Genomic DNA, 19,573 nt, shown 5'->3' with positions numbered 1-19,573 from the left:
AATTTTTTGTTCTGATTGGGCCCCAATGTCTTGGTTTGATTCATGTGCCTATTCCTAAACCAGTCCCAGAAGCCAGGGGAGTGCACTGCTCTGCTTGGTCAGACTTAGGCCACATGCTCATCCTTGAAACTGGTGGTGAGGGAATCAGCTCCACGTAAGTATGATGGATTGAAACTGGTGTGTGTGTGTGTGTGTGTGTGTGTGTGTGTGTGTGTGTGTGTGCAGGGATAATATGGGGAGTATGGATGCTGATAAGCTAAAGCGATTCCATTCTCACTCCCTTTGTTAGGCTCCATGCACTACCCTGGATTTGGACCCTTGTGGCACATGGATATCTGCCCACACTGGACTTGCCTGTGACTGCCAGCTCTTCCCTAGAGGTGGGGGCCACCACTCTAGCTTGGAGTATTTCCCAGACTTTGTCTACCCAGCTTACAGCTTGGTCCTGTTTGTCCTCTTCTTGCTCTAAATGTTCCCAGCAAACTGCACAGTGCATGCAATGTCCTTTCAGACACTTTGGCAACTAGTGAGTCATATATACAAAGAACCATTCAAATGCAGAGTGTGGTCAGTTCTCTAAGAGAGTAGTGAAAAGATGTTTGGAGAGCAGAGATAAAGGCATACAACATCTGGCTGGGAGCATGAAAGCAGACAAACGCTTCAGGGACTATCAAGCACCCAAGACAAGTTTAAGTGTAAGTTGAATGATGGTAATAACAGTGATAATAAAACAGCAGCGAGTACATACAGTACTTACCATATGCCAGGCCCTCCTCTAAGAATTTTATATGACTTAACTCAAGGAATCTGCACAATACTCTTTCAAATAGGTACAATTATTCCCCCATTTGAGAGTCAAGTTTAAGGAACTTGCCCAAGGTCACATAGTAAGAAAGTGACAGAATATAACTGGGTCCCTATCATGCAGTGTCTTAAAGGCCAGGATACTGTGTTAGACTTGACTTATAGTTCTTTGAGTGGGTGTTTCATCCTTCCCCATGGAACCAAACTTCCTGAGAACAGGACTGAGTCTAGTTCAGCTCTGTCTTCTCTAGAATGTCTAGGTAGGCTATACATTTAAATAGAAGCTACACAAAAATCCTCTTTGAACAGACTATTTTTACTGGAACGTGCATTGTTATACAAAAATGAAGTCTTCCACAGTGGTTAGGGCACTGAACAGGAAGTTATGGATCTGACTAACTGAGGCTCTCACCCCCTGACTCGTGTGTGACTGGGCAAATGGCTCTATGCTAGAGATTTTCCAACTGTAAGAGAGGAAAGCAAGTATCCAACATACCTCAGAGGGACACAGACAGAATAGAATAAAAAATACACATAAATCCTTGCAATACTTAAGAGTAAAGGTACCACGAGAAACCAAGATATTTTTCTCAGTTTCACGATAACATCAGTAATCAGCAAATATGCATTAGGAGCCAAACATTCTAGACACTATGGGATCACAACAGAGTAAGACATGATTTCTGCTAGTCCTTGTTTTATAGGATTTAACAGGCAAGATCATTTTGAGTGGTAAACAGAGATTATTTAATAGAACGTCAAAATGGTAAAGTACATTAGAGTTCATATGGTCCAACATTTGTAAATAGAAAAAGAGATCCAAAAGGGGAAGTAAGTCTCAGGAAGAGTATTGGTAACAGAGAAACACTTATCTTCAAAGAAAAGGCCTGGAGTCTGGGTTTGAACATCTTAGTTGAAGAGGCTCCCATCTGTGTGACCTGGGGCTAGACTCTTAGCTTCTCTGGAATAATTTCCTTCTGTCTAAAATGTTGATAAAACTTACTTTAAGGGGCTGTTGTGACAATTAAGTTAAGATCATGCATGTAAAACTTGAACCTGTGCCTTGCTAAGCATCACAAGTCAACTATTATTATTGTTACCTCTGTAGGAGAAAGATCTTTTTTGGCTCTCTTTCTACAAGAAAAACTGTTCTTTCTCTGGTGAGACCCCATTCACAAGGTCGAAGTAGGACAGAAAGTGCTTTCAACTGCTCGGAGATGGGCGCTGAGGAGCAAGAACCCAGCCATCCTGGGCGGCAGAGCACAGCCCCCCTCGGCAAAACCCATCTTCCATTTCCTCTCCTTCCTTTTCGGGAAAACCAAGCTCCCCCCACGCGTTCTGTAATCTTCTTTTCCTGCCTCACCAAGTCGCTGGCCCCTCTCTGGCTGCTCTGTGTGTTCTCTCGGTCGTGCGGGCCCCGCAGCAGCGAGGCGGCCGGGACTGGCGTGTCGCTCCCTCCACGCCCCATTCTTCCCTCTGGTTCCAACCGGCCGCAGCTGCGTTCTGAAGCCCGGGCTCCCGCGGGCATTGACGCGCTGGGGGAGGAGCGGTTTCTTGCTGCGCGCCTCTCAGGAGCATTACGGCAGGGCTCGTTCCCGGCTCTCCGGCCGCCAGCCCCAGCCTCCCCGGTCCGGAGCTGGGACTGGCGGAGGCCGCGAGGGAGGGAGCGTGAGCGAGGAGGCACGCGCCCGCCCGTCCGCGCCCAGACCGCCGCCGCCGCCGCCGCCGCCTTAGCAGCCATGGCCGAGCGCCGCGCCTTTGCCCAGAAGATCAGCAGGTAAATCTCAGGCGCGGGGCGCGCCGCCTCAGCGGGAGGAAGAGCCGGGAGTCCTCCCGGGCCCGGCCTAGGAGACGGGTGGGTGTGGCGACGCGGGCGCGGGGATCCGGCGGCCTGGTCCGCGGCTGGGCGGAGGGGGGTCGCGGCTGTCGCGGGCGCCGCCGAGGCCTCGCGCCGCCCTCCAACCCGGGCTCTCAGCCCGCACCCGCCGCCGATCCTCGCCTCGGGGCGCGGGGAGCCCCGCACGCCGGCGCGCCCGCCTCTGCCAGCTCCTCGGCGGCCCGGGCCTGGAGTTTCGCGGCGGCTTACTGCAGGGCGGGTGGGGGAGCTCGCCGGCCGGCCGATCAGCGCTCCCCAAATTCTTTGTGTCCCCACCCCCGAGCTGCCTGGGGCCGCCGCGGCGTCTAACTCCCCCTCTCTCCCCGCCCACCCCCTTTTGCCCCCAGGAGGGTGCGGGGGTCCGCCCTCTTCTCCACCCCAACAAAAGGTTCCGTGCGCGGCGGGCTCGGGGCCGGTGGGAGGCCGCCCCTTCTTACGCCTCCCACCCTTCCGGAGAAATCTGACAGGATTCCTCTTTGCAACCTAGGGACAATTCAAAGTGGGCTTGTGCACCCAGAATCTAAAACGTATAGGCAAAATGAAAAGTTGAGAGCTTGTGGTCTGCACCTCGGGTGTGCAGCTGCCGAATCTTGGGCGAATTGTAGGCTGAAGCTTGATCTTAGTAGCATGTGAATTTAAATGTGTGCCTGTGTTTCTCATGGCACCAGACGAAGATGGATGATAGGCAGTGTTCTTTTTACACTGGCCGTTTGGCTCATATTTTAGGAGTCTGGAAGTAAGCATGTGATCATGGTTGAGGTTTCCGAACCTTTTACCAGCCTGTGGCGGGTAGGATGCCAGAACCAAAAATTGAAATACGGCGGGGGATTTTAATATCTGTAGAATTTCATTGTGAAATATACTAATGTGTAAAACACTAGACAGTGTTGGTTTTATTATGATGTCCCAAGAAAAGAAAGAAACATTCGAATGCATTACTTTTTTTTGACAATTTTATTTCTGTGGTTCTGGATCTTTTTAGTTTGCTGATCTTAACGATTTTTGGACCGACCAGACAGGTCTTTTCTTAACTGCCTGAACTTCCATAGGGTTACTCTGTTTTGGCACGTTTTTCATTTAAAACAACATCTTTTTGATTTAAGCTTTGTGCGTAATTATTCTTTTCTTTTGCGCTTTAAGATACATTTCATTTTAAGAGGCAAAATAAAAAGTGTGTAAGAACATGTGCTCTGGTGTCGGACTATTATGCCATGGGTTCAAATCCTGACTTACATTCTAACTTGGCACTCTAATCAAATTGTTTAAGCTCTTTTAAGTTACAGTTTTGGCATCTGGAAAATGGGTACAGTAACAGTACCCAGCTCATAGCACTGTGAATATTAAGTGGCATACTTTGTGTAAAGTGTTTAGCATGGTGCATGGCCTTTAGTAACTATCATTGAACACTGAACAATAATTAGTATATCCTTAGAGTTAATAGAAAATTATTACTTTTGTTCTTTTTAATTTTTTTGTGAAATAACTGGGTCTTGTTTGTGAAGGCAATATCACTAAAAATGTATTGCTTGACATATATGCTTAGTATTCATTTCTCTTTAATAGAACCAAGTTTCGCCGAGAATATTTATTGATCAGGAAATTGCGCACTAGGGAGTTAGATATGAAATATATACAATATCTGTTCTCCATTCATGGAGTTTGTACTGAGATGAGAGGACAAAAGACAAGAAAAAAAGGAAGTTTCACAAAACAACAAAAATTCAAATTAACGTAGCCTTGTAGAGTTGTCACATTAAGTAAGGCAGTGGAAATGAGACATGCATTGATTGGAGAGATACTTAGGTGATTGGTTATTGATTGGGTACAGAAGATGGGGATGACTGACGAGTCTGGGATGACATACAAGTTTCCGACTTGGGCAGTCAGGTGGATGATGGAGGCAGCCATTGAGGTAAGGGAGTACAAGAGGAAGATGGGATTTGAGGGTGGGAAACAAGATGGGAAGAGATGATGATTCAGTTTTGGACCTACTGATTTTGAGGTGCTCATGGAGCATTTAAGGAGAGATATTTATTAGGTTGTTGGTGATGTTGAAGATGCAGGAGATTGGGCTAGATGTCTAGATTTGGGAATCAGCAAATACATTGTAATTGAAGCCAGAGAAGTAGATGAGATAGTATTGGAGGAATGTGCAGATTAATTTGAAGGGAAGACTGAGGACAGAACTGTTATAGATGACGAATTATTATCTGCTTATTGTGACTGAAAGGTACTTTCATTCTTGTTACTAAATATGGTCAAATAACACTTCTGAATAAATTCTTGTTCTGTTGATTAGTTTCCTACTAGAGGAAGTATATATAGCACATACTCTGGAGATAAACTTCCTAGGTTTGACATCCCAGCACTGGCCTGCATTGAATAAACTTGGGCAAGTTACTTCACCTTACTTCTTCATTTTCCCTATCTATAAACTGGGGATAATAGTAGGACCTACCTTATAGGGTTGTTGTAAGAATTAAATAAATCAGGGACGCCTGGGTGACTCAAGTCGGTTGAGCGTCCGACTTCAGCTCAGGTCATGATCTCTCAGTTCATGAGTTCGAGCTCCGCGTTGGGCTCTGTGCTGACAGCTCAGAGCCTGCAGCCTGCTTCGGATTCTGCGTCTCCCTCTATCTCTGCCCCTTCCCTGCTCATGCTCTGTCTCTCTCTGTCTCTCAAAAATGAATAAACGTTAAAAAAAAAAAAAAAGAATTAAACAGATCAGTACCTGTACGGTGCTTAGAACACAGCTTTCTACATAATAAGTGCCCAGCATCAATTATTTTTTATTATTATAATATTCATAATGTGATGTTGGACCTTTTCTTGGGAGTGATAAGTCATTTTGTGATGTGCATATATGAAATTTGTTGCTCTGTGAAAAGCCTGTTGCTGTTCGAAGCCTTCTTTTTCTTCTGTTTAAAGCTTTATGATTGTTCCAAAATCTTTACTTTAAAAAGAATTATACTGATTTCTTTTCTGGTTCAGTCATTTCCTAACCCTTTGCATTTAGTGCTGTTATTTCTTGAGGCTGTGATTTTGTGATTTCTGCAAGCTCTTATTCTTTATCACTGATTGTACTACTTTACTCAGCTCATTATAGAAAAGCAGCATGTATATTTTGTTCATATCAATTATTGCCTCTTGTCTGTTCTCCCTGCTTTTGGAGGACAAGGCATATACATTGTTCATTACTCCCCTTATAATCACCCCCTAGCATATAATTTTGTGGAACGTTGACTGTAGATTAATGATCTAGGCTTTTGTTTGGATTATTTTGTTCTGTTACTTGATACTCAGCAGTAATAATGAACATTTGGATATACTTAAAGCACTTATTACTATATTCTCATCTTTATTACCCAGAGAAGGGGAAAGAACATAGTGAAGAACATAGCAGGTCAGTCACATTTTACAGGTTCAAATTCTGCATATACCACAGAATAGCTATGTAATTCTGGGCAGTTGATCTAACTTCCTTGTCTTGGTTTTCTTTCCAGTAAAATGGGGATAAAAGCCTCCATGGGGTTATCATGAAGATTAAGTGAGTTAATACATACAAAACACTTAGAACTGTGACTGAAACATTATAAGCATTAAAAAATGTTAGCTGCTCGGGGCGCCTGGGTGGCTCAGTCGGTTAAGCGTCCGACTTCAGCTCAGGTCACGATCTCACGGTCCGTGAGTTCGAGCCCCGCGTCGGGCTCTGGGCTGATGATGGCCCAGAGCCTGGAGCCTGCTTCGGATTCTGTGTCTCCCTCTCTCTCTGACCCTCCCCCGTTCATGCTCTGCCTCTCTCTGTCTCAAAAATAAATAAACGTTAAAAAAAAAAATGTTAGCTGCTGCTGTTGTTATTCCTATATCATTTACAGTTATTATGATTCCCATAATCCAGACAAAGAATTGAGGCCTACATAGCATGAAATTATTTGCCTGAATTGGGATTCAAACCCTAATCCTCTGATTTCAGATTACATTTTTTTTAATTGACTGTATTTTCTTCCTGCAAAATGTTTTCTGTGATACTTCCAGATTTTCATACAGTGCTACAGTTAGCATCCCCAAAGTTACCCTTACCTAGTTCATCTTTCCTTTGCTAATTTGTTATCATTTTGCTGCCTAAGAAGCAGACTTTGAAAGGCTTTCATCAGATCTTTATTTTTGAGGAAAATCCTACAGGAGTAGTATTTCCTGGATATAGGCTTATTTATAACCTCATTTTTTTTGGTTTGTTTTTTGTTTTGAATCTGTTCATAACTTTGGCTGTATAGGCCCAATCTTTCAGTCTACTTTGTTCGGTTCATTCTCACAGTCCTGATCAAAGAAATTCTTTCCACATAATACCAACTACTTCATTGCTGCCTTTTTTTATCACTTTGGACACGTATACCTCCCTGGCCTTTTGTTGTACTCATCTTACAAAATCTTAATGCTGAATGTCTAACCTCTTTCTTTTTTTTAAATATATATATTTTTAATGTTTATTTTTTGAGAGACAGAGCATGAGTGGGAGAGGGGCAGAGAGAGAGGGAGACACAGAATCCTAAGCAGGCTCCAAGCTCTGAGCTGTCAGCACAGAGCCCCACGTGGGACTCAAACCCAGGAACCGTAAGATCATGACCTGAACCGAAGTTGGACATGTAACCGTAACTGACTGAGCCATCCAGGCACCTCTCAGTGTCTAACCTCTTTCTTGCCCCTTAGTTGCATATTAGTGTTAGAGGCAGAGCAGAACAGTGCAGAGTTGATCTTTTATTAATGAATGTCTTCTTATTTGAAATGAGGTTTACTCTAAATCCTTTCTCTTATTAATGTCTGTTTCCCTACCCCCATCTCTTGCTGAAAAGTTCAAGACCATGTAACATGAGTCTGTTATAACCTCAGCATGCTACTGTTCCTATATGTCATTAAACCATCTTTCTTATGAGCTTGAAGGTGTGCCTTCCCTAAAGTTTACCTAGTGTTTTGTCCTTTGAACCCCACACTTGCCACCTCTCTCAGAATCTTTAAAAAAATTTTTTTTAATGTTTATTCATTTTTGAGAGACAGAGACCGAATGCGAGTGGGGGAGGGGCGCACACACACACACACACACACACACACACACACACACAATGGAAGCAGGCTCCAGGTTCTGAGCTGTCAGCACAGAGCCCTATGCAGGGCTCGAACTCACGAACCACAAGATTGTGACCTGAGCTGAAGTTGAACACTTAACCAACTGAGCCACCAAAGCACCCCTCTCTCAGAATCTTGCTCTCATAATTTTTTCCTTTCCTTTCTATCATCTTCCGTCTGTTTCTTTTCATATATGTTTCCCTTAAACTGTAAGACTTACTATGCTTTTCTCATCATAAAACGAAGAAACATTGAATCTTCTGGCATTTCTAGCTGCCAACCAGTCATCCCTTTTTTCTGGTCACATTTCTCACATGTATGTGGTACAGTCACAGCCCCTTCCTGCTTGTTCTCATTGGCCCTTGGGCCATATTACTGTGCTTCCCCTGGTACTTTTACGTGTACTGGAATTAGAGAACGCTTGAGGATTAGGGGTCTTTGACTTTTTTCTTCATCACTGATTTCATGACCTCTTGTTTTTTGGGTTTGTCTTTGTAATTTTTCTGGCCCCCCCCCTTCAATTCCCCACATTCCCCCTTTCCCCCTACTTTATACTGCTTTTCAGAGCTCTTTGATGGCTGGTCTGTGTCTTTTTATCTCTAGAGTTGAACACAGAATCTTGTGTAAACTGGACATGTAAGAAGTGTTTCAGTGAATGTCGCTCTGCCACCTTGGAGCATCTTTCATTACCTCACTTCCTGATGACTTCAGTGGGGCTAGAGCTGATCTAATCTCTTACCTCCTGTAATTCAAATGTGTTGCAAATGAAGTCTCCCTAAAATACAGCTTTTATCATGGCATTCTTTTGTTCAAGAATATAGACTGCCTTGTTAAAGTGTTAAACCCAAACTCTTGCCTGCATTTTATCTTATTAAAAAATTTTTTTTAATGTTTATTTATTTTTGATAGAGAGACAGAGCGTGAACAGGGGAGGGGCAGAGAGAGAGGGAGACACAGAATCTGAAGCAGGCTCCAGGCTCAGAGCTGTCAGCACAGAGCCTGATGTGAGATTCAAACTCACACTCACGGACCGGGAGATCATTCATTACCTGAGCTGAAGTCAGCCGCTTAACCGACTGAGCCACCCAGGTGCCCCTCTTGCGTGAATTTTAAAGTCATCTATAATCTGGTCCTTCTCTTGTTGACTTACTCTCTAGTTTACTTGTACCCCCCACAAATGCTCTGCTCAATCCCATCTCTGTAACTGTTCTGTTGTTTTTTCTTTCTGATATATCCTTTCTCTTCTCAATCTTACACTTTCCTGCAGACCACTCCCATTCATTATCCTTACTTTTGGGATGACCATTTCCTCGCTTTTCTTTATTCTTTCCACCTGTGAATGAATGCATTTCTTTCTTTCTTTTTTTTTAAGTTTATCTTTATTTATTTTGAGAGAGAGATAGAGAGCAAGCGGGGGGAAGGGCAGAGAGAAGGAGACAGAATCCTAAGCAGGCTCTGCGCTGTCACTGCAGAGCCCTATGTGGGGCTTTAACTCATGAACTGTGAGATGATATCCTGAGCTGAAATCAAGAGTTGGATGCTTAACTGACTGAGCCACCCAGATGCCCCCTATAAATGCATTTCTAAACAATATATTTTTTTCTGTTTTTGAATACATTTGAATACAATCATATTGTATATTGTCTTTTTTTGTGATGCTTCTTTTGTTCAAATTCTATCTGTGAGATTAATTTATGTTATAGATAGTTGGAGTTCATTTTTATTGCTTTATATTATTTCATTGTATAGATATACCACAGTTTTTCATTCTACAGTAGATGGGCATTTGGATTGTTTCCTATTTGTGGCTATTACAAACAATGTTCCGGGGGCGCCTGGGTAGCTCAGTCATTTGGGCTTCCGACTTGGGACTCAGGTCCTGATTTCGCAGTTATGAGTTCGAGCCTGGCGTTAGGCTCTGTGCTGACAGCTCAGAGCCTTGAGCCTGCTTCGGATTCTGTGTTTCCCTCTCTCTCTGTCCCTCCCCGCTCACCCTCTGTCTCTCTCTCTCTCTCAGAAATAAATAAAACATTTAAAAACAAACAATGTTCCTTTGAACATTCCTATACATGTATTTTGGTATGCATGTGCATGAGTTTCTCTAGGGTATATATTCAGGTATGGGATTGCTGGTCCTTAAGTATTTTTTATTGCTTGTCTTAGCAGTTTTATTCATCATTAAGTTTATCTGGTAATGCCAAACTGTTTTCAAAGATACCTGAAGAAATACGCACCCCCACAACAGTGTTATTTTACATAGTTGCCATCACTTGGTCCTGCCAACTTTCTCATTTTTACCAGTCTGGTGGATGCATGCATGATGCTGTCTTACTGTAAAAGTTTTAATTTGTATTTGCTTGATTACTAATGAGATTGAGCTCTGTTTTGTATGCGTATTGACTATTTGAATTTACTCTTTTGTAAATTGCCTATTTGAATTTTTTGCCATTCTCCCCCTTTGTTTTTTCCCTTTGTATTATTCTTTTTCTTATTGATTTGTGTGAGTACTTTGTACATATTCAATGTATTAACCCACTTATTGATTATATGTTTTGCAAATATCTTTTCCTACCCTGTGGTTTTTAAAAATTCTTTTTATGGAGGGGCATCTTGGTGACTCAGTGAGTTGAGCATTTGACTCTTGATTTTTGCTCTGGTCATGATCCCAGGGTCATGGGATTGAGCCCCACATTGGACTCCGGGTTGAATGTGGAACCTGCTTAAGAGTCTCTTTCTCTGGGCGCTTGGGTGTCTCAGTTGGTTGAGTGCCCAACTTTGGCTCGGGTAATATCTCTGGGTTCATGAGTTCAGGCCCTACATCGGGCTCACTGCTATTAGTGCAGAGCCCGCTTCAGAGCCTCTGTCCCCCTCTCTCTTTGCCCCATCCCCACTTGCACTCTCTCTCTCTCTCTCTCTCTCAAAAATAAATGAAAACATTAAAAAAAAGTGTCTCTTTCTCTCTCTCCCTCTACCCTTCTCCCTTGCTCTGTCTCGTGCATGCTCTCTCTCTCAAGAAATTATTTTTATGGAGTCTTTTGAAAACTAAGTTCTCAGTTTTAATATAATTGATCAGTTTTTCTCTCTCTCTCTCTCTCTTTTCTAATGGTTAGTACTTTTGAGGTCTTCTTTAAGAAATATTTTATTACCTTGTGGGTAGCTCAGTCAGCTAAATGTCTGATTCTTGGTTGGTTTCCACTTAGGTCATCTTACAGTTGTGGGATTGAGCCTAGGGTAGGGCTCTGTGCTGACAACATGAAGCCTGCTTGGGATTCTCTCTCTCTCTCTCTCTCTCTCTCTTTCTCTCTCTCTTCCTCTCTCCTCCCCTGCTCGCTCACTCTCTCTCTCAAGATAAATAATAAACTTAAAAAAAAAAGAAATATTTTATAAACCTGTGGTCATTATGATATTCATGTATATTATAAACCTTCTAGTTGGCTCCTTTATATTTAGGTTTATATTCCACCTGGACTTGATATGTGTATAAGAATTTTAATTTTTTTCCAAATAGATTATCCTTTCCCTATTGACCTGCCCTGCCACTTCTATAATAGATTGTGTCATTATTTGTGGGTCTTTGTCTGGGTTCTCTATATTGTTTTTTTTGGGGCTGGTTATACATATTTTCACCAATTATAAATACTCTTAATTATAATAAGGCTTAGAATTTGGTAGAATAACTCCCCCCACCATTTAAAAAAGTGTCTTGCTTTCCCCTAGTCCTTTGAATTGCCTTGTATATTTTAGAATCCACCAAAAAACAAACAAAAATCCCCAAGTCCTATTAGAATTTGATTGGGATTACATTGAATCTAAACGTCAATTTGACAGAGAAATGACGTCCTTGTAATACTGAGTTTCCAATCCCTGATTATGGTGTATCTCTTCATTTATTTAGGTCTTCCTTATATCATACAACAAAATTTTATAATTTTCTCTGTAAGGTTTTTGCATATCTTTTGTTAGATTTATTTCTAAGTATATAACCATTTTGTATCTAGCTACATACCTTGTTAAACTCATGTTAACTCTAAAAATGTATCTGTGACTTTTGTATTTTCTGTATAGACAGCCATATCATCTGGAAATTATGAATTTTTGTTTTTTCCTTTCCAAACCTTATAGCTGATTTGCTTTTTTGTCTTGCTCTATAGACGGTTATCTTGCATTACTATGTAGATTATTACCCTTCTATTTAACATTGTATTCATACTGAGTGTCCTCATTTTGTTTATGATCTCAGAGGGAGGGGAGCTTTCTATGTTTCACTTAATAGTAAGCCTAATGGTTGCTGTAGGTTTTTTTTGTAGATACTCTTAATCTGAGTTCCCTAGAAAACTGAGACCGATACAAGGATTAAGGTTGAGGGTTTATCTGGGAGGCATAATCCCAGGGATCCTGAGAAAAGGGAAGTGAGGCAGAGATGGGAAACAATGTAAGGTGATACCTTATCTCATTGGCCTCTGCTTCACAAAGGACTGGAGAGACATTGTTTGGCAGGTGTGCTTGCTTGGTCACACAGGGTATCTTTGGACAGAGGAACAGTTTCTCACATCAGTAGATGGGAGTCTAGAAGAAGAAATTTATCTCCCTGCTCTTCTCTTGCATCCTGTTTTCCGTTAGTCAATTCAATCTCCTCAGAGAGTGAACTCCCCTTCACTTCTGGGTTGCGTCATTTCGACCCCTTTGGCAACCAGTGTAGATGTGTTGCTAATTTTTCAGTGGCTTTTTACAGAGGAGACATTTTGGTTGCATTTGACAGAATCTCCAGTCAGATTAATTTGCATATAACTGAGTATGTCAGGTCCAGGGATACAGATGATATCAGCAGCCTCTCATCTTCGCATCTTTGATAGATTTTCCACTGAATGGTTACAATGATTGTTGACAGCCCTAGGCTCAAATCCTACCATTTAGTTTTGGCAGAAAACATTCAGGAACTCAATTATTGGTCTGGCTTGTATCACATGTCCTTCCTTGAACAAATTACTGTGTTTAGGGATATAAGGGTTGCTGGCCATTCCTGGTCACCTGTTCACCTCAGCTTGGAGGAGAGAGGTGATGGTGTCAGCCCCACCCAATCCTAAGTAAGGAGTTCCTTACCAAAAAGAAAGGGTTCCTAACCAAAAGAAGGAGGAGGGTTAGAGTGCTGGTCACACCAAAACAACTGATATTCCTTCAAATTGGTCATTGTAACGTGTTGAGATCACTAAAATTATCTAAACATATAGCAATATAGTCAATTGTGCTACCTGCTAAAATTTAAATGTAACTGGTAAATACAAAAATCTAAAGAAAAGTGTTGTAGCCTGATGCAGCCGTGGATCCCTGTTCCTTAAAACTTTAAGTTTAGCTCTGACTTTAATGCCAATCCCTAGCCCTCACAAGGAGGTCTGCTTCGATTTTGTGTTTTGGACTTCCCTTGCCTCTTTCTGCATCTGCACTCCTGCATCTCATTTGTCCTCTGACACCAAAAACTGCAATCATATCAGCCATTTAATGATTTTCATAAACTTTGCTGAAGATACAGGGATTGTGGGAAGGAGCTGAAGGGTGCAAGACTTTCTTAGAGACTCCACTCTTCCTCTTCTTTTTCCTCCCTTTATCTTTGTTTCTCTGACTGGGAAGCAATTTCTTCCTCTTACCTTCACAGAGCAATTCCAGTCATTCCTAGGCTCTTTTTTTTTTTTTTTAGTTTATTTATTTATTTTGAAAGAGAGAGAGAGACAGAGAGAGCGCAAGTGGGGAAGGGGCAGAGAGAGGGAGAGAGAACACCAGGCAGGCTCCTTACTGTCAGTGCAGAGCCTGATGTGGGTCTAGAACTCACAAACCATGAGATCATGACCTGAGCTGAAGTCGGCTGCTCAACTGACTGAGCCATCCAGGTACCCCGGCTCTTTTCTTTCTTTCTTTCTTTCTTTCTTTCTTTCTTTCTTTCTTTCTTTCTTTCTTTCTTTCTTTCTTTCTTTCTTTCTTTCTTTCTCTTTCTCTCTTTCTCTTAAGGTTTATTTATATTTAAGAGAGAGAGAGCGCGCAAGCAATGGTGGGGCAGAGAGAGAGGGAGACACAGAATCTGTGTGGTATACTTTACATACCATAAATTAATTCACTTTAAGTGTACCATTCAGTGATTTTTAGTAAATTGATAGAGTTATGAGAAACCATCACCCACAATCTACTTTCAGAGCATTTCCATCACCCCCTAAAACCCCTTGTGCCCATTTACTTCCTATTCCCATTCCAAGTCCCAGGCAACCACTAACCCATTTTCTGCCTGCCTCTCTCTCCAGATTTGCTTTTCCTCTACATATGTAGCTCTTTGTGCCTGGTTTCCTTCACTTAGCATAATATTTTCATGATTCAGCATGTATGAGTACTTCATTCCCTTTTATAGTTGAATAATCCATTATATGTCTGTCATACATTTTATTTACCTTTTCATCAGTTGATGGACGTTTAGCTTGTTTCTACCTTTTGGCAATGGTGAATAGTGCTTGTGCAAACATTCATGTACGAGCTTCTTTTGAACACCTATTGTCCATTCTTGTGAGTATGTTCCTAGGAATGGAATTTCTGGGTCATCTGGTATTTTATGTTTAATTTTTAAGGACTGCCAAACTCTCCCATAGCAACTGCACCATTTTACATTTTCGTTAGCAATATGTGAGGGTTCAGATTTTTCCACATCCTGGCTAACACTGGTGTTTTCTTTTTGATTGTAGGCATTCTAATGAGTGTGAAGTGGCGTTTCATTGTGGTTTTGATTTGCATTTCCCTAATGATTTTGTGATGTTTTCTTGTGCTTATTGGCCATTCACATATCTTCTTTGGTGAAATATCTATTCCTGTCTTTTTCTCATTTTTAATTTGGTTATTTAATCTTGTTTTTGAATTGTAGGAGTTTTTTTTATATGTTCAGAATACAAGTCTTTTATTAGGTACATGATTTACAAATATTTTCTCCCTGTCTGCTTAGTTTCTTATTTTCTAAATGGTGAATTTTGAAGCAGAGATATTAAATTTTGATGAAGTCCAATGTGTCAAATTTTTTTTTTTCTTATTATAGATCATGATTTTGGTGTCATTCTCTAAGACTCTCCTTAATTCATGGTCAAGATTTCCTTCTCTCTTCTGCAAGTTTTTATAGTTTCAGCTCTTACTTTAGGTTTATGATCCATTTGCATTAATTTTTGTGCATGGTGTGAGATAAGGGTCTAAATTCATCTTTTGTGTGTGAATGTTCTTTTGCAACACTGTTTGTTGCAAAGACTATTTTTTGTCTCATTGAATTGCCTTGGTACCTTTTTCAAAAATCAGTTGACCGTAAATGTGGTTATTTCTTGACATTCAGTTCTGTTTCATTGATCTGTATGTCTATTCTTAGACTAGTACCAGTGTTCTGAATAGTATTACTTTATAGTAAATTTTGAAATCCAGAAGTGTGAGTCCTCCAACTTTTTACTTCTTTTTCAAAATTGTATTACTCATTCTGGACTTTTTGCATTTCCATAAGCATTTCAGGATCAACATCAGTATAAAGTTTGCCAATTTCTGCAAAAATCCTTTTGGGATTTTGATAGGGATTATGCTGAATCTGTAAATTAGTTTGGGGAGAATTTCCATTTGAACCATATTGAGTCTTCAGATCCACAAACAGACTGTGTCTTCATTTATTTAGGTATTATTTGATTTCTCTCAGCAAAGTTTTAAAATTTTCAGTATGTAAGTCTTGTCCTTCTTTTGCTAAATCTGTTTCTAAGTATTGCTTCTGATGTTACCATGATAGAATTAAAAACTTGTTTTTGGTTTGTTCATTGTAGTATATCGGGATACAATTGATTTTTGAATATTGAACTTGTATCCTCTGACTTTGCTGAACTCGTTAGTTCTAGTAGTGTTTTTTTTGTTTGTTTTTTTTTGTGGGTTTTTTGTTGTTGTTGTTTAATTTTGGGAGAGAGATATAGCATGAGTGGGGAATGGGCAGAGAGAGAGAGGGAGAGAGAATTCCAAGCAGACTCCTCCCTGTCAGCTCAGAGCCCAGTGTGGGGCTCGAACTCACAAACTGTGAGATCATGACCTGAGCCGAGATTAAGAATCCAATGCCCAACTGACCGAACCACCCAGGCGCCCCATTTCTAGTAGTTTTTTTGCGAGTTCCTTAGATTTTCTGCATATAGGATTATGTTGGCTGTGAGTAAAGAGTTTTATTTCTTCCTTTTCAATATGAACGCCCTTGATTTGTTTCCGTCTCTTTCTTTCCTTCCCCTGCTACACTGGCTAGAACCTCTAGTACAATGTTGAATAGTGAGAGCAGATACCCTTGCTTTCTCCCCAGTCTAAGAAGGAAAGCATTCAGACTTTCACCATTAAGTATGATACTATTTGTAGGCAGATGCTGTAGAAAAGGGAAGGAGAAGAAAAGATCTGAGAAGTATTTAAGAGCATGAATAGGTCTTAGCAACTAATTGTATACAGGATATAGTTTATATGTTTGTGGGAGATTCTGGCTTTATTTTTATGAAGTAGGGTGGAATTGAAGATACATTTATCTCCTTTTGGGAAGATTGACTTTTTACAGTAGAGGTTATCTCCCCCCCCACCTCAGTTTTTTTTTAGTTGCCAATTTCAGATCAGTGTTAATTTTTTCAAATGGTAAATTTTTAAATTCTTATTGTGTGTAGTTATAAGCTGGTATGTTCTATGAGGTAGGCAATAATGTTATCACCATGTTTTTAGTTGAGGAAATTGAGTTATGGTGGAATATTCTAGATCAGAGTGATGGAGACATCCACGTCCCTTTCAAACAGTGCTTTCTAAATCTTTGACTTATATGCTATTCCAAAATTGTGTCAGATGGGATACATGAGTCATAGACATCTTTTTTTCCTTATCCTCCCCCCAAAAGGAACTGTCTTAAATGTTAAGTGTATTATATAGAAGGATTTCTGTTCTTTGGTTTTAACAAATCAATCTCTATCTGTTTTTGTTTTCTTAGACCTTTAGTGGTTACTGGTCCACTGTGAACGTAAATTCCCGAAGAGTTCAACACAGGCTAACTGATAAGTGACAGGGCCTCAGACAGGAGTTTTATTTGGCCAGCCATGAAAGATAGGAAGCAGATCATAACAGTGGTGGTGGTTGTAATTACAGTGCTCCTATTAATATGTTAGTGTATACACTAGACATTTTCACTGAGTATCTTTAGCTGACCTCATAGGCTAGGTTTTTGAGACTAGAGAACTCATTAATATGAACTGCAGCTAGAATCATCGACTTTTGGAAACTTACTTTCAAGGAAATAGGCCTTAGGAGCTTTGTGGATCTGAATACAAACCCTGCCTCTCTACCTTTAATAAGCTTGGGAAGTTCCTTTATTTTTGACGTTTATCTAAAAATATCTGTTTTTTTCTGACTATAAAATAATATATGGTGCTGCAGAAAATTTGGAAATACAAAAGGCCCAAAAGAGAAAATAAGGATCATTCATAATTTTAGATTTAGATAAAAATCTCTAATGGAGCTTGGATTCCAGTGATAATCTTTGCAAAAACTAGAAATAGCCTAAATGTTTACCAATAGAGACTGCTGGCTAAATATGTTCTGGTTTACCCATATCTTGACCTCTGTAGCAGATAAAAATTAGGAGAGCAGTGTTTAAGAGTGGGGCTCCATGTTCAGATCTTGGTTTTATTCCTTATTAGTTATGTGACCTTAACCTCTTGATGCTTAAGTATCCTGATATAATGCCTACTTCATAGAGTTTTTCTGAGGATTAAATGAGGTATAACAAATCTAACCCTTTACACAGTATCTGGCACACAAGTTGTAAATGCTTGATAACTAGTGTTAGACCATTACTAATTTTATGTGCTGATATGGAAAGATTCCCAAGATATATTAAGTGTATAATATAAGGTATCAAAAAAGGTTTTTTATTGTACGATGTCATATGTGGACATTAAAAAGTAGATGCATCTTTTTTTTTTCTTGTAAACTTTATGTATTTTATTTGAGAGAGAGAGAGAAAGAGAGCATGCAGGGGAGGGGCAGAGACAGAATCCCAAGCAAATTCTGCGCTATCAGCAGGGAGCCCAGTGTGGTACTCAAACTCATGCACCTTGAGATCATGACCTGAGCTGATAGCAAGAGTCAGACGATTAACTGACTGAGCCACCCAGGTGCCCCGTCACATCTTTTTCTTGAAGGATACCTGATAAAATATTAAGTGGTTACATTTGGGGAATAGAACTGGGGATTGGAAATGGTAGAGAGATGTACCTTTTGTTTTTATCTCTTTGTGAAATTTGAATTTTTTAATGCCAGGTACATACTCCTTTTGTTTACTGTCTTTTTTTTTTTTTAATTTTTTTTTTTGTCTTTAGTTGGAGATAGTATTTTTTTTAACGTTTATTTATTTTTTTGAGACAGAGAGAGACAGAGCATGAACGGGGGAGGGTCAGAGAGAGAGGGAGACACAGAATCCGAAACGGGCTCCAGGCTCTGAGCTGTCAGCACAGAGCCTGACGCGGGGCTCGAACCCACGGACCGTGAGATCATGACCTGAGCCGAAGTCGGCCGCTTAACCGACTGAGCCACCCAGGCGCCCCTGTTTTCTGTCTTAAAAGATGTCTTTCTGGGCCGCCTGGCTGGCTCAGTCAGTAGAGTATGTGACTCTTCATCTCAGGGTCATGAGTTCAAGACCCACTTTGGGTGGGTGTGGAACCTACTTCAAAAGATGCCTTCTTTTATAGAGTTGTTTCTTTTTTTTTTCTCCAGGTTGGAAAATCGTATTTCCTCTGCTTCTCATAGTAACTTTATTTACATAATTGTAGGGTTTGAACATAGTTCTGGAACCAGACCTTTGCAGATATGCTAAAGACATATTAGAGACTATTTTGAGATAAGTGAAAATATCATATATCTTGTTTAAGAAGAAGAGTTTCACATGGAATAGAACATTGTGTTTCCGTGTTTCACTTAGCAAATGGGACAATAATGATGTCAGCAAGGTTCTTAAAGAAAAGGTTATATATTTAGAATTCTTCTGTGGATTCAGATTTCACCCCCCTGTCCCCCAGCAAATATTTACCTGTTTGGCAGTAATAGATAAAAAGTCATAATTCCTTGTCCTTTCCCAATCAATTAAAAACCAACCATACTTACAAATTAGTCTTCTCTAAAAGGTATTTGGAAGGTATTTTCTCTGTACTCTTATACCCATGTCTCCATTTCTCTCTTTCTCTCTCCATTGTCTCAAATATGAGGTTGTAAAGATTAATAGGATGTAGTCCCTGTCTTCAAGAAGCTCACATCTGTTGTTCCATTCTAGCATTCTTACCTAACTACTTTCCTGTGAGGAAAGAACTATGAAAATTTCTCTCTATTCCCATTTTTTCACTTCAGCTTAAACGTTTATTAAGTACTCAGGATATGCCAGGCACTCTGCTAGAGGGTGCAAAGGTAAATGAAGTCCCACCTTTTACTGCTGGGTTTCTTGCAAGGAGATTGGTAAATAGATTTCAAAACCATTTGATAGATGCTATGTCTGCGATATTGTTTGGTTATCACAAGGAGATAGTTTTTGCTAGAAAAGTGCCACCAGACAGAATTAAAGAATATACATTTTCTTTAATGGCAGAAATTAACATGCTTTGAGACATTTGTACAAAATAAGAGCCAGAATAGCATACTCCAATCAGAAGTAAAGTTTCCTTGTCCTCCCTAATTCCTCAAGAAATTGCAAAGGTGCCTCTGAAGAGTGAGAATGTGCCAAGC

At 40.5% G+C, this 19,573-nt stretch overlaps 1 protein-coding gene across 9 annotated transcripts in view; it reads left to right on the top strand.

Moving 5' to 3' along the window:
- The first annotated feature begins 1,547 nt into the window (after window positions 1–1,547).
- Window positions 1,548–19,573, top strand: part of DOCK7 (dedicator of cytokinesis 7) — a 227,551-nt gene continuing 209,525 nt past the window's right edge. For 3 of the 9 annotated variants that reach the window (XM_045035949.1, XM_045035948.1, XM_045035946.1), the window contains exon 1: window positions 1,551–2,581. In XM_045035949.1, the coding sequence (XP_044891884.1) occupies window positions 2,022–2,581 (560 nt within the window). In that variant the 5' untranslated portion in view covers window positions 1,551–2,021. Of the gene's footprint in view, window positions 2,582–19,573 lie in introns of all 9 variants that reach the window. The other 6 variants (XM_045035944.1, XM_045035942.1, XM_045035945.1 and 3 more) reach the window with 4 other exon arrangements.

Source organism: Felis catus, chromosome C1 (assembly GCF_018350175.1).
Source record: "Felis catus isolate Fca126 chromosome C1, F.catus_Fca126_mat1.0, whole genome shotgun sequence".
NCBI classification, from domain to species: domain Eukaryota; kingdom Metazoa; phylum Chordata; class Mammalia; order Carnivora; family Felidae; genus Felis; species Felis catus.
The sequence above is the reverse complement of the archived record's forward strand: the minus strand, read 5'-3'. Positions and strand labels throughout refer to the sequence as shown.